The sequence below is a fragment of the Drosophila takahashii genome, chromosome 2R (genome assembly GCF_030179915.1).
Source record: "Drosophila takahashii strain IR98-3 E-12201 chromosome 2R, DtakHiC1v2, whole genome shotgun sequence".
NCBI lineage: Eukaryota > Metazoa > Arthropoda > Insecta > Diptera > Drosophilidae > Drosophila > Drosophila takahashii.
In genome coordinates this window covers 42,452,155-42,467,270 of record NC_091679.1, presented here as the reverse complement: position 1 = coordinate 42,467,270, position 15,116 = coordinate 42,452,155, and the positions used below count along the sequence as shown (strand labels likewise).

At 45.4% G+C, this 15,116-nt stretch overlaps 6 protein-coding genes and 1 long non-coding RNA gene across 7 annotated transcripts; 6 read left to right on the top strand and 1 right to left on the bottom strand.

Annotated features, from left to right (window-relative positions):
* Positions 1–777: 777 nt before the first annotated feature.
* LOC108055673 (ribonuclease H2 subunit C) lies at positions 778–1,478 on the top strand. Its single transcript, XM_017139117.3, has 2 exons — positions 778–1,285; positions 1,340–1,478. The coding sequence occupies exons 1-2, from the start codon at positions 896–898 to the stop codon at positions 1,403–1,405; spliced, it is 456 nt and encodes a 151-aa protein (XP_016994606.2). The 5' UTR covers positions 778–895; the 3' UTR covers positions 1,406–1,478.
* On the bottom strand, positions 1,408–2,366 carry icln (chloride nucleotide-sensitive channel icln). Its single transcript, XM_017139115.3, has 2 exons — positions 2,163–2,366; positions 1,408–2,067 (listed from the first exon to the last, which is right to left on the bottom strand). The coding sequence occupies exons 1-2, from the start codon at positions 2,279–2,281 to the stop codon at positions 1,530–1,532; spliced, it is 657 nt and encodes a 218-aa protein (XP_016994604.2). The 5' UTR covers positions 2,282–2,366; the 3' UTR covers positions 1,408–1,529.
* Positions 2,367–2,735: 369 nt separating this feature from the next.
* RhoGAP54D (Rho GTPase activating protein at 54D) lies at positions 2,736–7,128 on the top strand. Its single transcript, XM_017139157.3, has 7 exons — positions 2,736–3,215; positions 3,275–3,510; positions 3,566–4,366; positions 4,812–4,978; positions 5,062–6,033; positions 6,159–6,466; positions 6,525–7,128. Exons 1-7 carry the CDS (start codon positions 3,073–3,075, stop codon positions 6,880–6,882), a joined length of 2,985 nt encoding a protein of 994 aa, XP_016994646.2. The 5' UTR covers positions 2,736–3,072; the 3' UTR covers positions 6,883–7,128.
* A 411-nt stretch (positions 7,129–7,539) lies between these two features.
* LOC108055708 (protein PET100 homolog, mitochondrial) lies at positions 7,540–8,040 on the top strand. The gene has a single exon (XM_044393200.2). It carries the CDS (start codon positions 7,651–7,653, stop codon positions 7,894–7,896), a length of 246 nt encoding a protein of 81 aa, XP_044249135.1. The 5' UTR covers positions 7,540–7,650; the 3' UTR covers positions 7,897–8,040.
* Positions 8,041–9,643: 1,603 nt separating this feature from the next.
* On the top strand, positions 9,644–12,189 carry LOC108055718 (facilitated trehalose transporter Tret1). The gene is made up of 2 exons (XM_017139172.3): positions 9,644–10,539; positions 11,351–12,189. Exons 1-2 carry the CDS (start codon positions 9,838–9,840, stop codon positions 12,044–12,046), a joined length of 1,398 nt encoding a protein of 465 aa, XP_016994661.2. The 5' UTR covers positions 9,644–9,837; the 3' UTR covers positions 12,047–12,189.
* A 769-nt stretch (positions 12,190–12,958) lies between these two features.
* LOC108055609 (probable G-protein coupled receptor Mth-like 3) lies at positions 12,959–13,591 on the top strand. The gene has a single exon (XM_070212140.1). The coding sequence runs from the start codon at positions 12,959–12,961 to the stop codon at positions 13,589–13,591; it is 633 nt and encodes a 210-aa protein (XP_070068241.1).
* A 725-nt stretch (positions 13,592–14,316) lies between these two features.
* Positions 14,317–14,975, top strand: LOC138912364 (uncharacterized). The gene is made up of 3 exons (XR_011417895.1): positions 14,317–14,448; positions 14,517–14,711; positions 14,841–14,975. It is a non-coding gene; the product is annotated as an uncharacterized lncRNA (long non-coding RNA).
* Positions 14,976–15,116: the final 141 nt, after the last annotated feature.

Here is a 15,116-nt window from a genome sequence, read left to right as displayed (position 1 = left end):
GGGTGGTATTATTAGTAAGTTCGGTGGGGAAGATAATGTATGTATTTTCCCCGCCGCCGAGTGCAAAAACCCAGCCCAAAAGCGAAGGTGTACGTATGTAGGTAAGAAATCTTGCAGGTAGTAGGCAAAATATTCACGAAAAACTCACCCGAAATTGTTTTGCCACCGTCGTTGTTGTTGTTTATGTGTTTGTTGTTGCTGCTGCTGCTGCACCTCACACGCACATGTCTCGCTCACTCTCTCACGCACACACACACCGACGCAACGCACGCATGCTGCAGAGGAGAGCGGGGGATTGTGATCTGTCTCGCTCTCGCTCCCTCCCTTTCTCTATTATTTCACAAATTGCATTAAATGAAATACCACTAGGCGTTTAATTAACTTTAATTTAGTCGCTGCTCCAGTATGGGTGCCCACTATTTACTCGCACTCGTATTTCCTTCGCTTCGCTATCGTTGTGTGCGCGAGTGTGTAGTGTGGTACTAAAATTTGCAATAACAATTCTGTGGCTCCAGTTTGTCCCGAAATCGGCCTAGAACTCGACGAACAACGCACGCCCACACGCTTGCACGTCCACGGAACGGTTGATAGTGCGCGATTTATGCTGTCGCGGCCTCACGAGCTATTGTTTTACGGATTCCCTTAAAAATTTAACTACAACTTCGAACGCCATTTTTATTAGTGGTGGGCAAAGTGTAGAGCTGTGAGGAGTGTGACCGGGGAGTTGTAAAATACCGTGTATTTACTCAAATATACCAGAAAAAGGTATAAGCGAAGACACTTACCTTACAGTGTGCAAAAACGTTTGACGGTTATTCGTGATTCGAACCTATAAACAAACACATTTTGGCGGCGTTTCTGTTTACCTTATATTCTGTGCTAAAATTAACAAACAATGTCCATAACTCTGGATTTTAACGGCAAGAACCTAGCCAAAAGCAAGCAATTGGACCTTCACTACCTGCCGGCTAAGATAGACGGCGATGGCGAGGCGAATGTGGAGCAGTACTTCAACAACTACACAAGGGAAGCAAGCGAATTTGGCCAGGGAATCCTGACGAACGCCTTGCGCGGATATCCTCTGATGGGGGAGCAACTAAAAGTGCCCGAAGGATACCGCGGTGTGGTGCTCCAGGAAACGGAGAAGCCCATAAGCGAAGCCTCCGACCGACAGCTACGTCTCACAGGGGTTTTTGAGGAGTTCACCTATTGGAACTACGACAAAGTGCCCTCCAATGGCGATGCCTACCGACAGGCGCTCCTCCAGGCGGAGGTGGCCCAAGCTGTAGGTCCATTAAGCTTCCCCAAAGATCCCTGATAACCTATTTTTTACCCACAGCTGTCGCAGCCCATCAGCGAAGAGGATTTGGAGGCGGAAATCGCTCGGAACAAGGAGAATGCCTAGTCTTTAGTAGCGCTTTTAGCGAGTCTTTATTTAGTACTTCAAAATCTAATCCAATACATGTGAATCCTTACAATTCGTACGCTTAATCTTGTATAAAAGGGTTATATTAGGTGATGCATCCTCTTCACTCGTCGGCGTCCTCGAACCGATCGTCATCGTCGTCCAGGCTAAGATTCTGCATGCCGCCATTGCGCCCCAGCGTCAGGGCATCGTCCTCCTCCATGGCCTCGTCGTCGTTCAGCCCGCCGGCATCCTGCATGGGATCGCTGTCCTCCGAATCGCTGTCCGCCGAATCCGGATGCAGGGCCTGGCAAGTGGTCATGGCGCTGTACATCGTGTCCACCGTGTGAATGTCGTCGGGCAGCAGCCAGCACTCGGTCACCTCCTCGAACTGCTCGTCCACGGCGTCCTCGAAGTTGTCGTCGTCCTCGTGCTCGTCGCTACCATTTCCCTCGTCCACCTCGGCGTCTGGACCGCCGCCGCCATTCTGTCCATTGACCGCCGGCTGCGGAGGATCGCCATACACGCCGTTCCACTCCACTTTGTGGTCCAACATGAAGTAGATGCACTTCCTCGGGTTTGAGGAGATCCCATGCAGACTAACCTGCTTCCACTCGATGGAAATGCCCTCCGGCAGGTCGGTTGGCTGCCAGGATAGCGTACTAAAGGCGGAAAATAATAATTTATTGATTGGGGAATGATTTACCATAAAAAACAACATTTGCAGACGCCGGCAAAGCTCTGCAGGCGTACTCACTTTTGGGCTATGTAAATGGTACCCTCGCCCACCACTTTGTCGCCCAGTTTGAGCTTGATGTTGTTGGCCGTATACAGCAGGCCGTGTTCGGGCGGCGAGACACGCATAATAAGCACCATTTTAATACAATTTAATTGATTAAATGTAAAAAGCGCGATCAAACAATAGTCTGGCCAAAAGTTCCAGTCTTTTCCAACACGGTTTTCTTGTCTGCCCTGAAAAGTCTGGCAACGCTTGCAAAAAGTTTTATTTAATTTGTGTGTTTTTTATAAATTTGTTAATAAATAAAAGGCTATGTATATATAATTCCTAATTTCATAAAAAACAATAATAAATTTTTAAACTTTAAAATCCCCAGTCTGGCAACGCCATGCATAATTTTCCACCTTTGAAAATACAATCCCCGCCACAGGTGTTTTTAAGTGGAAAACTTCTTTATAAAAGCCTTAAAACCCGCAAAGAATAGTAGAAAACCCATCAGAACGTTCTTAAATAACTAAAAATAACCAAACTAGTGCGCTACCAGATCAGCTTATAGATATCGGCCGAAAATCATCGATGTCCGACGCATCGATGTTTTTCGAACATCACTAGTTCGGTGGCGTCTCGTTTAATTTTCAATTTTAGCAGTTAAATTTCCGCGATAAATGTGATAAATGCGCAATTATGTGCTCGGGCGACAAACCTTCGGCGATAAACCATTCCTAGAACGAAAATCAATACGGGCGGAAGTGAAAGGAGTAGGCTTCGGGTTTTCCAAACGAACTTGTCATTGTCCTTCCCAGCGTTGTTGTTGTTGTTTTTCCTCTACCCGCTGGCCGTCGTTGTTGTTGTGGTTGCCCAGGGACATCGAAATCGAAATCTACAGTGCTAACTCGATAGTGTCGACGGATTGACAAAGGAGAACGCGATGGAAACGCCACAGGGACAGGCGAACCTAAATGATTGCAGGGATCGCGATTTGGCCACGCGCATGCGCCGCTGCAACTACGAAAAGTACAAGTCCCTGGTGCGCATGCACCTGTCCTTTGAATTGGAGCTGAATACGGATGAGTAAGATGGGGATTGGGATTATCACTACTAGACATTAATAACTCCGTTTTCCTAATCAGATTCGACCTCCCTTGCCACGAAATCGTCTACGAGGACAAGGGCAAGCTGAAGAAGTGGAACCGCCTGTCCAAGAAACATCGCCTGGGCCATGGAGCAGCTGCCGCCACATCCTGTGCCGCCGGCTCGGGCAGCAAATCAGTGGGCAATAGTCCAACAGAGACTCTACAACAGCAAATAGATCCTGGCTTCTTAATGCATCTGCAAGAGCTCAAGGAGTTCCTCATGCTGGAGAAGAGTTAGTATACTCGAACCAACCATTAGAAAGATTTTCAATATATTTCCTTATATAGATCTCACTCAAGAAGGCCTCTTTCGCAAGGCGGGAGCCGTGTCGCGGCAAAACGAGCTAAGGATGCACATCCAGCACGACAAACCCTTGAATTTAGAGCTGGCTGGCTTCTCGGCCCACGACTGCGCCACCGTTTTCAAGGGCTTCCTCGCCGAGCTGCCCGAACCCCTGCTCACAGACGCCCACTATCCAGCCCATCTGCAGATAGCCCCGCTCTGCCAGGCGCTCAATGGCCAGGTGGCGGCCACCGCCGAGCGTCAAAGGCATCTGCTTAACTCCGTGCAGCTGCTGCTCCTGCTGCTGCCCGAAGAGCATCGCGATCTCCTGCAGCACATCATCGAAATGCTGCATGCCGTGGCGCAGCACGAGAAGAGCAACAAGATGAGCGCCGAGAACTTGGCCACCCTGTTCACGCCCCACCTCATCTGCCCGCGCCAACTGCCGCCCGAGGTGCTGCACTACCAGGCCAAGAAGATGGCCAGCATCGTGACCTACATGATCGTACGCGGCCTGGACATCTTCGAGGTGCCCGGCAAGCTATCGACCGACATCCGGGCGTACTTTCTCGAGCGCAAACGAAAGAAAACCATGTCGCCGGAACAAACGCTCGACGAGTCCATCTCGGACGTCTCGACGGTCAACACGGTGTACACTTTCGTAGACCGAGCCGCCACTGCGGCGGCCACCAACACGAACAACACGGACACGGAGCTGGCCCAGCTCTATGCCCACATCCAGAGCATGCCGGAGTCCTCCAAGAAGCGGCGACTGATCAAGCAGTTCAACAAGCAAAACGGGCAGGGTAAATTAATTTATATCTACAGGAGAGCTTTCAGATCTTTAAATACTACTGGCTCTTATGACTTGAACACTTCTGCTGGTTCCTACAAAAGTGATTGGACATAGCCGGCAGAAGTCTTCGAGTGCTTAGATATACTTATTATTAGTATTGTTATTATAAAGTGTTCGACTATAATGTAAAATTTACAGACGAACTTAAACTACGGGGCCTTAAGCTAAAAAATTCAATTCTTCATTATTTTAAACAGGGTTTTCTACAAATTTACAAGCTAAATTAAACTATCAATTACATAAACTAAGTAAAGTAAGAAAACTATAGAGAATGTTTAAGTTTTTTGCACTTATATAATATACATCTTAAAACACACATTCACCTGCAAACATACTCATTACTTTAAAGGAAAGTTTAGCTGAATATTAAACCATTTTCAATCTCATTTGATCAGGCACACCGTTGCAGCTGGTGGTGATGAATCGTCTGAAGAACAACGAGGCCACTCGAAGTGCCAAATCCCTGGGCGATTCCATTAAGAAGCACATCTTCCACAAGAGTCTCATGTCGCGCACGCCAAAGAGAGTGCCTCCTAGTTTCCACTTGGCTGGAGGACCCGAGGTGAGTCGTCTACTACTACTTCATACTCTTGTGTCTGTTGACTAACCGCATGTCTTCTCATCCATTGCATGGTCATCGTCTAGACGCCCAACATGTCGCATGTGAAACCGCCCAAGATGCGGGTGCTTTTCCAGAGTCCCACGCCACCCACACCCACCTCATCGACCATCACCAGCGTCACCCTGGCCACTAATCCCCGGCATCAGCTTCAGAAATCCATCTCATCCGCCTCCCTTAAAATAGAGACCTCTTCCTCGGACAGCAGCTCCAGCTGTGCGGCCAGCGGCAGCATCTCGGCGCCAGTGAGTCGCCAGCAGTCGAAGGAGTCGCCTGCTGTTCCTGGCCAAGACCAGGACGAGATCGATGCCGACTGCTGTGTGACGCCGCTGAAGATCATGTCAGTGGTTGCCAAGCAGCTGATCGACAAGAAGAGCGTGGCCTGGGACGAGCATCGACTTTTAGAGGTGGAGGAGTACTCGAATCCCTCCACGCCAGTCCAGCAATCTTCGCGCTACAAGTCCGAGCCTAATCTCTCGAGTATCCTGCCGCAGGTGGACGCCGAGGAAGAGGACGACGGCGCACTAACGCCCATTGTGGAGGGGCGCAGCACCATGACAGCCAGCAGCCACCACATGGGACGGTCCATAACTCGCAAACTGATGAAGGGCGTCAGCATGGGCAACCTGAGATTCCCGTTCAGCACGCCGGAGACGACCAAACGGCTGGTGCGCAGTGTTTCGGCCACGCTGCGAAGGCGTCCCAGTGGCGAGGAGGGCAAGCAGAGGGCAGCAGATGCCCCACTGCTAGAGGATGTGGATGACAGCGATGAAGAGGAGGTGGATGATGAGCAGGAAGAAGACGACGACGATACGCTATCAGAAAACAATGGCAGCTCCAACGAACTGCCAGCCCTGAACCTGGGCTACCAGCAGATCCTGCAGAGCAGCGTGTACCGCAACATGGATCTCATCACGAGCACACCGGCTCTCCACATGGGTCGGCGTTCCATGTCGCCCATCACCAAGTCCACGCAGCGCATGCCCAAGGCGATGCAGGTGCGAAAAACTTATTGTTTACATGATAAGACCAAGCGTAATCAATGCTATCTCCTATCTCCCTATTCAAAATTAAGTACTCCCTTCCTTTCCCAATAATTATAACACTTTGTTTGCCTTTCTAGGAATCCATTATGACTCCCCGCTCCCGAAAACCCGTGATGCTACTGACCGCCTTGGCTGGCAATGGCGACAAGCAGCTGAACTTGAGCTTTGCCGAGCAAGAGGAGCAGGATTCGATTGGCGGCACGCCTACCAAGCAGCGGGAGCCACCTACGCTGCACAGCGAGGATGCGACTTCCCTGGGAGGATATGCTGATATCCTGGGGCAGCAGCAGAGCTTCGCTTTATTTAACTCCAGACAGCGGACCACGAGCAGCAGCACCAGCAACGAAGACTCAAAGCCATCGAATGCCTTGTCCAGTGATTTCAAGTGAGTGCAGATCGGAGTAGAGATCAAGGGATTTTTATTTATATTATTTATTTACCAGGGAATATTTGCTAACACGCAGTGTGCTTACCGCCAGTCCCACAGACTTGTCGTTCGCCAGTCGCTCGGATGATTTTGGGGGAGCCAGTACCACGCAGGACATCGACGACTTGGACGAGTCGGATCTGAGTCCCAGTCTGCTCTACTGCCTGGACGGGAATGAGCCCACCTTGGCCTCGCCCTTTGGCAGCAGCAACGGTCGAAAGCGATCGGCGGGAACGCCCCTGAAAACGAATTTAATCGCCGACCTGGATGCGGATAACAAGGAGAACATGGAGAACCTCCAGGAGGAGCACTCGCGCACCAAAAAGCTGCTGATTACTTCTCCCGAGGAGTATCCGGGCGAAACGGCCCTCTAGCTTTAAGTTTCATTTAATAGCCCCCTAGGTATTTTCATAATCTAACGTTAAAACCGTTGTACGGTTTTAAAAAATCATCTCTCGTCGAAAATGTTAAAAGAAAAAATAAGATGGCTTCCGTGAAAAAATGTTTTCGGTATGACACGTTCTCTCGTTTTTAATTGGCCGCGTTCTAAAAGTTTTAGTCTAAGATCTTACATTTTAAATGCATGCCTCGAACAATTAAAAAAATATACATATATAATTATATATAATCGGAAAGTAAGCGGTGGTTTATTGAAAGGATTAACGGTTGTAAATGGGTTAGAAGCTTTGTGGGGGGTTGCTGAGTAATCAAACTGATAAAGTAGTTGAATAATACTTGTTTAAGTGCTTGCGATAGGATGGTGGAATCGTTGGAAAGGAAATGTTATGTGCTTAAGTATAATATTGTGCAACTTTGAGGTGAAAGGAAGGAATATTTTTTAAAGTGAGTATATTTTAAAAAATGTTGTTGTTTAGGGAAATATGATTTAACAAATACCTACATAATAATACAAATAATTAAATAAAATCATCTTTCAAATTTTAAAAATGTCCCAAAACCGTTTTTAGGACAATTGTCCCAAGCCGAGAGTAACGTTATACAACACAGATCGAACGCTACGCAACACTGGCTTTTTTTCCGTCACAGCTGTTTTTTGTTGATACTTTTGAGGAAAACATTTTCCGCCGTAAATTGCATTTTATTTCGATTTTCAAGCACAAAAAGTAATCAATACCTGCAAAATGGGAACCTGGGTGCTGGAGGTGGCCAAGATGGGCATGTACATGGCCTTCCCCGTGACGCTGTTCCACCTGTTCAACCAGCCGGAATATTTCGAGGAGTGGGTGACCAAGAAGAAGCGGGAGCTCTATCCGCCGGAGAGCAAGAGCCACCACGAGGAGCTGCAGCGGGCGATACGGGAGCACCATGCCCAGCACGACGCCAAAATGATGCGGGCCATGGAGGAGGCGGAGGGCAAGAAGAAGTAGATAATGTACCACCAATCCAGTTAATCCCAATGTTATATAACCGGGGGCAAGCAAACAAGGCAACCGATGCTCCTCCGGATGGATGTGACTAAGCGCGCCCTTTAACGACGTAATAAAGACTTGTATTCAACCAAACAAAACACACTCGAATCCCTTCGATAAGTGTTTACCACTGTAAATCATCAGGAAATAACTATGATGCGGCTCCAGGGGATACTTGAAATGCATTCGGATGGCTATTCCCATGTCCATTATCTGGCGAAAACAATTCGATTGCAGGCCAAGAGCACTTGGTGTGGGGTGGCCATTGATAAGGCCATTACATGAGCACTGACATGCATTGCAAGTGGGCCAAAAGACCCACAAGGAGCGAGAGGGCTACTTGAAAACGGGTTACTCTGTCGCATATTATCACCTATCACACGGCGGTAATCGCTTATCTGCGGCCAAGCCCGCCAATCCACACATCCCCCTTCCGTCCCATCGGAATCGAGGACTCCTGGGCCATCCACATTCGCTGATAACCGATAGCGCCGCTTGACCGCCAGGTGACCGTTGCGATTTGAGTGAGTGCCTCGGGTATTTGGCGATTTTGTCACACTTGGGGTCCAATCCGGATCGATCCAATAGGAAATTTCTCTACATGTGTTTTCGGCGTGATGCGATGCGATGTTGGCTGGGCTGCGACAAAGATTAGATGCACTCCCGGCGATTTACGCTCATTCAATTATTTTCTGGGCTCTGTCTCCGTTATTATCTGCTTTTCACACGGCAGCGACGAATCAATTGTGCCGTAAATAACAAAATACCGGAAATGTTTGGAGTAAATCAAGCCGAAGATAGGGTACACTTAATGGGAAGAGATATGAGTACTCAAAAATAGGATAATTAGGGATAGAATATCAAATTGCTAACATATGTATAACATATGACGATATGATATGATAACATATTAAGTATCAAGAACAGAAATATTTGAAATTAAATATCTCATTAACTTTTCCATAATTCAAATAAATAAATCAATTTTAAGATTCCAACGGGTAATACTTGCCCCAAGCCCCTTAAAAGCTTAAATAAATATGACACTCAAACACGGTTTTTTACACCTCATAGAAAATTAATAGAGAATGCTTAGGCAAATTTCAATAAATTAATAAGCAATAACAACTAACTTCTGTATATTTTTGCATACGTAAAGGTAGAAAACAGTTAGTAGAACACAATGTTAACATGATTTTTATAACTTGATCATAAGATAACTTATTCATAAAAGTGGTAACCTTTTCTCACACCATCCTGTTTATCTACTTTTTAGTGCGTATTACAAACTATAAAATAATAACAAATAAATCTCAAACATAACTACGCTTCAGAGTAATTAAAGAGGTAATTGTGGTAATTTTCGTAGTTCTCCAAATCAATTCACATTCCCACAAATTAAAGATGATGGGGCAGAATTCTTCTCTTTTTTCGGGGGGACTCCCTGGACCACTTGAAGCCCCCGAAATTCCAGAACAATTCCCAAACCGAAGGGCTAGTAGACATACTTCGCCGCAGGGCAGTAATCGGGGAATGGAATGGGAATCGTTATAGAAGCACTCGATTGCTCTTATAACGACATGTGTTGTTGGCGGAGGCGGGCGTTTAATTAGCTGCTTCGGCTTTCAACTGATTTTGGGCGCTTTCGATGACGCTGTGCTGTGCCTCCTATCATCATCCGTCCATCACCTGGCGCGGGGGAAACTATAGGGAACTGATTTACGACTATGACTTGCAGTGCTTGACTTCTCGGTCGGCGTCGCTGCCTTAGTTATCGCATGGAAAGCGATTTTTCCAGCGGAATAACGGTCGCGTGGCGAATTCAGTTCATTCCCGGCGATCGGGAAGAGTGCACCTGGTGGTAGAAGAATTCGAAACCCAAAAGAATCATCAATCATCATGTCGAAGGGATCGGTATTGCCGCAATATATTGCCGGCTTGTCGGCCAGCTTCGGAGCCCTTTGCATGGGCGCCTCCATCGGTTGGTCCTCGCCGGTTGAGAAAATGCTAACGGTGGATGGGGACTACGGATTTCCCATCAGCTCGAGTCAGTTCGGCTGGGTATCCTCGCTCCTGACTTTGGGCGCCACGGTGGTCTGCATTCCCATTGGCTTCGCCATCGATTGGATCGGCCGCAGACCCACTATGTTGGCTCTGATCCCGCCCTATATGGTCGGTTGGGTGCTGATTCTGTTCGCCAATAACGTGACCATGCTGTACTTCGGTCGCTTCATCCTGGGCGCCTGCGGCGGAGCCTTTTGCGTTACGGCTCCCATGTATTGTACGGAAATTTCCACGACGGCTTTGAGAGGAACCATTGGCGCCTTCTTTCAGCTGCTGATCGTGTCGGGCGTGCTCTATGGTTACCTTGTGGGCGGCTACCTGCCCCTGCTCACCATCAACATCCTGTGCGCCATCCTGCCCCTGATCTTCTTCACCGTCCACTTCTTCATGCCCGAGTCCCCCGTCTACCTGGCCATGAAGGGTCGCAACGAGGATGCCGCCAAGGCGCTGCAATGGCTGCGTGGCAAGGGCACCGACATCGATGACGAGCTCAAGGAGATCCTGGAGGAGTCCCAGAAGCAGACAGATGCGCCCAAGGTTCGTAGCCACTTGAGAAAAATTCTAAACTGATTGGGGTTGAAGTACTAAGCTAAAAGAAAAAACAAAGAAAATTCCATAGATTTATAGATAATGTATATTTTTTATACATATAAAAATATAGACATTGTAAATAGGTCTATAGAAATTTCGGTTTTTCTTTGGTTTTACATATGTACACCTACAAAAAAAAATCGATAGGAATAGTAGGTCAATTTTACCTTATTTAAGATCATTTTTAATTTGACCTGGCATCAGGTAAATTTGACCTGGTCGAAAAGGGTATTTCATATAAAAACGACCTGGGTTTTGCATGACCTGAAATTTACATGGCCATATCAAGTTTTTTTGTGTATGTATAATATTTAGTACTTAGACATTTTTATAACAAGGTTTTTACATAACTTTTTTTTGTTCCTTGTTTAGAACTTTAGAATAGTTGTTATTTTCTATATTGATATTTAAAAATCAAATTTTTGTTTAAATATAAAATACTCATTACAACCGATATACGGTTACGAATCTTTCTAATACTTTTATTGTTCAAAGCTCAAAATGACCTAGATTACAGGGCAAGTGAATAGTTTGATTACAGGTTTTTCGTTGTTTTGACAGTTTGATTAGGGCTAATAAAAATACGTTTCCGGTTACCTTAATCGGTTCGATTAGTATTGTATATATTTGAGAGATACTACTTATCATTGCTAATAAATACATTGATTTGGTTAGGCTTATGCAATCTTAAAACCTAAAGATAATAAAAAGATATGGGCTATAACTAACCTGGGTTTCCGTGTTTTTTCAATTGCAGGTCAACATTTTTTCTGCCCTCGGTCGGCCCATCGTTTTGAAGGGCCTCCTCATCGCCGTGCTCCTGCAGGTCTTCCAGCAGTGGACGGGTATCAACGCCATCCTCTTCTACTCCGCCTCCATTTTCGAGGACACGGGCTCGGGCTTGACTGGCACCGAAGCCTCGATCATCATCGGAGTCGTCCAGGTGGCCAGCACATTTGTGGCCGTAGTGATCATCGATAAGGCCGGTCGCCGGATCCTGCTCCTGATCTCCGGCATCCTGATGGCCGTGACCACCGCGCTGATGGGCGTCTACTTTCAGCTGAGCGAGAGCAATCCGGGCTCCATGGACAACTACGGCTGGCTGCCCATCACCAGCATCTGCGTCTTCATGGTCTTCTTCTCGATCGGATTCGGGCCGGTGCCCTGGCTGGTCATGGCGGAGCTCTTCTCGGAGGACGTGAAGAGCGTGGCGGGATCGATTGCCGGTACCAGCAACTGGCTGTCGGCCTTCATGGTCACGCTGCTCTTCCCGATCCTCAAGGAGTCCATTGGGCCGGGCCCCACCTTCTGGATCTTCACCGTGATCGCGGTGCTCGCCTTCCTCTACTCGCTGTTCTTCGTCCCGGAGACGAAGGGCAAGACGATAATCGAGATCCAGCACATGCTGTCCGGCGGAAAGGTGGACAAGAGCGAGAACAGGAGCGAGACGTGAGGAAGCCGAAGTTCCAGTGAGGAGATCTTAGCCCTAAGGATACCTTTTTCATGTTCTCTTTAAGCCAAATAAGGAAAAGTTATGTGTAAGATTGTGACGATTATAATCAATAAAGTGACCATTTTTGAAAAAAATTATATAAATATTTATTAGTTTTCAATTCGATTTTCCTTGATTGAGAACATTGATAAGCTAGAAATGCAATCATTTAATTTAATTTAATTTTGGTTTTATTTCTTCCTAACGCTACAAGTACAAAAAAAATACTTATAAATTACAATTAAATCACAATTTGTCAGATTCATGAACATAAATAAATAATGACATTACAAACATTGATTTCTTAAAGACTAAAGTTTTTTTTAAAATTAATTACTAGTTTGAAAAATGTGTGTATAATTTTGCTTTGAATTTGCGTGGCAGATTTAATGGTTTTTATTGGATGTGGTAGCTTATTCCAAGAACGTACAGCACAGATAAATCATTTGATAAGATATAATCAATTTCATTAGTATTGCTTGGACAAATTCCATAGCAATGATTATAATTTAAATAGGAAATCTGCACAGGCATTAAGAATCTCGTGTGTTTTCTCCATAATGCAGGATTCATTGATAAAGGCGAAGTTTGACGTAAAGACGTGCGTAATGGATAATATTTTAAATTTTGTTTTTAGCTAACTCTGAAAGAGTTGTAGTCATTACGGAACCGTTGTCGGACCCACATAGTTGCGTTTTTATTTATTAGTTATCCTTGTGTTAAAAATAAAATTTTTAATTGTAGAGAAAAATTTACCTTTGATTAAAGTTAAGAATCGCTAAGAATCAAAAGTTCAATCCAGAAGATTAAGAGGACCTCTAAAAATCACTTTTTAAAATTCTGTTTTAAGAAAAGTAAATTTTTTCTTGGAAAATGCGCATACTTGGATCGTTCGTCACTGTTATTTTGCTCATGACGCAACTAACAAAAGCGGAGATTAGAAATTGCGACTTCTACGACACTGTTGACATTTCAACAGGTCAAAAGTTACCAAACGGTTCATACCTTCACGATGGCTTACTCATTCCCGCCAAATTGGTGGGTGAATATAGCTTCAAGCTTTTGCCTAATGGCTCCAAGGAGGACGTGCCGAGCCACGTGAGAGGATGTGTCTGCAAACTGAAGCCTTGCATCAGATTTTGTTGCTCTCAGTATCATAAAATAAATGACAGCGTATGCAGTGATGAAATGTCGCAGTTTGAAAAGGACAATCACGATCCTTACGTGAACGTGACCCTCAGCAACGGAACAGTAGCCAAGAGACACTTTAGGGAGGATCTTATAGTGCAATCGGATCTGCCCATGCCCTGTGGGGAGGAGAAGATGCACTGGATAGATCATACTCTGCCTGGCAACGGCTTTACACTATTTGAGGTGGACTTGCCTCTGCAGTCGCTAAAGCTAAAAAAGTTTAACCGCCTTCGCTCTTTCTTAGAATGGAACCTTTTTGAGACACTGGGACGGGGTTTTCTTGGACAAGCGGGAATACTGCGTACAGCACTTTGACTTCGAGGGTGATGGTATTCGAATGGCTCCCCACTTTTGTCCACTTGAATTTGAAATCTCGCCACGGTGGCAGACATTTGGTAAGGTGACATTTGATCAAAGGTTAAGCGATCCTTGACTTTGAAAGCCTTTCTCTTTCCACAGTGATGTCAATATCATTGATATGTATGGTTTTTACGATCAGCGTGTACTTATACGTCAGGAAGCTACAGAACTTGTTCGGAAAGTGCTTTATGTGCTACATGGTCGCCCTCTTCATGGAATACATATTTGAGCTTCTTAAAGTGTGGGAAGTGTGGGATTTACCATCGAGCTCCTGCACTACAGCAGGTTTTCTTCTATCGACTATATCCAAAGCATATGAAAAGTAACAACACTCTTTATCTGTAGGATTCCTCGGCTACTTCTTCACCATGGCCGTATACTTTTGGCTTTCTGTCATTAGTTTTCACCTATGGACAACTATAGCCCTTCCCCCTGACGCGTTGCACCGTTTTCTGCCAACTCATCGGTTTCTTGGCTACAACAGTTACGCTTGGGGATTGTCACTGGCCATGACAAGTGTCACCATCCTAGCTGACAACGTCATAGAAGAGGATAGGGCACCTCGTGTGGGTTTCGCACAATGTTATATCTACAGTGGGTTTCGATATTAATTTGCAATTAAGTTGATAGGTCTTCATGCTCTATCTCTTTCCACCCACAGCTGGAGATAATACTGTCTTGATATACTTGTTTGGACCTATTCTACTCTTGATTGGTTTTAACATAATCATGTTTATCCTGACGGTTATTCATATAACGAAAGTAAAGAACAAAGTCAAGAGCGTCGCCATGAAGAACTCAAACAATCTGACGTAATTATAATGCAAACACTTAGATATATATTTTTATTGATTAAATACCTTTCAAAATCCTTCAACAGGATTACGTTGTTCCTGCGACTCTTCGTCATCATGGGTGTGGCGAGAATCTTTGATATTATCCCATATTTTGGGGGACACAACAAATTTTGGTTCAACACTTTTTTGGTTACTGATTATTATTATTGGTGCCGAGGAATTGTCATACTCGTGTTGTTTATTTTGAAGCCTAGCACTCTAAAACTCATAAAGGAGCAGTAAGTAATTTGCGATTTTACAAAAAGTGGGCATAACCAGATCCCTTTACTATCTCTATATGAGCAGCTTTAATTTCCTTAATTAATTCCTTAATTTTTTGTCACACTATAATGTTTTTTCTATCCTAGACGACGTTCAAAACAAAGCAGGAGTTGGATGTTCTAGATAGGAAGTCTACCTCACCTACGACAGGAGGACGAAAATCTTTGGCGCAGAACTCAAACTCGCCGAAAGGCGCTAAGAAGCGAATTGTGCAATTTAAGAATACCAAAATACTTTATAAAAACGAATTAAAATTTAGTTAAGTTAAGTTCGTTTCGTAATTCGTTTCATCAAAGATTAAATTGATAAGAATGCAAAACCGAACACCCTAATGTTTTCCCGCCCTGCTCAGTGTGACCAGT

What these genes read in the sequence shown, in the direction of transcription:
- LOC108055673 (XM_017139117.3), top strand. Translation starts at nt 896, where the DNA reads ATGTCCATAACTCTGGATTTTAACGGCAAGAACCTAGCCAAAAGCAAG. An exon ending in AGGCGGAGGTGGCCCAAGCT is followed by an intron (nt 1,286 to 1,339) that starts GTAGGTCCATTA and finishes TTTTACCCACAG; the next exon opens with CTGTCGCAGCCCATCAGCGA.
- icln (XM_017139115.3), bottom strand. Translation starts at nt 2,281, where the DNA reads ATGGTGCTTATTATGCGTGTCTCGCCGCCCGAACACGGCCTGCTGTAT. An exon ending in ACCATTTACATAGCCCAAAA is followed by an intron (nt 2,068 to 2,162) that starts GTGAGTACGCCT and finishes TTCCGCCTTTAG; the next exon opens with TACGCTATCCTGGCAGCCAA.
- RhoGAP54D (XM_017139157.3), top strand. Translation starts at nt 3,073, where the DNA reads ATGGAAACGCCACAGGGACAGGCGAACCTAAATGATTGCAGGGATCGC. An exon ending in TTGGAGCTGAATACGGATGA is followed by an intron (nt 3,216 to 3,274) that starts GTAAGATGGGGA and finishes TTTCCTAATCAG; the next exon opens with ATTCGACCTCCCTTGCCACG. An exon ending in GTTCCTCATGCTGGAGAAGA is followed by an intron (nt 3,511 to 3,565) that starts GTTAGTATACTC and finishes TTCCTTATATAG; the next exon opens with ATCTCACTCAAGAAGGCCTC.
- LOC108055708 (XM_044393200.2), top strand. Translation starts at nt 7,651, where the DNA reads ATGGGAACCTGGGTGCTGGAGGTGGCCAAGATGGGCATGTACATGGCC.
- LOC108055718 (XM_017139172.3), top strand. Translation starts at nt 9,838, where the DNA reads ATGTCGAAGGGATCGGTATTGCCGCAATATATTGCCGGCTTGTCGGCC. An exon ending in AGCAGACAGATGCGCCCAAG is followed by an intron (nt 10,540 to 11,350) that starts GTTCGTAGCCAC and finishes TTTCAATTGCAG; the next exon opens with GTCAACATTTTTTCTGCCCT.
- LOC108055609 (XM_070212140.1), top strand. Translation starts at nt 12,959, where the DNA reads ATGCGCATACTTGGATCGTTCGTCACTGTTATTTTGCTCATGACGCAA.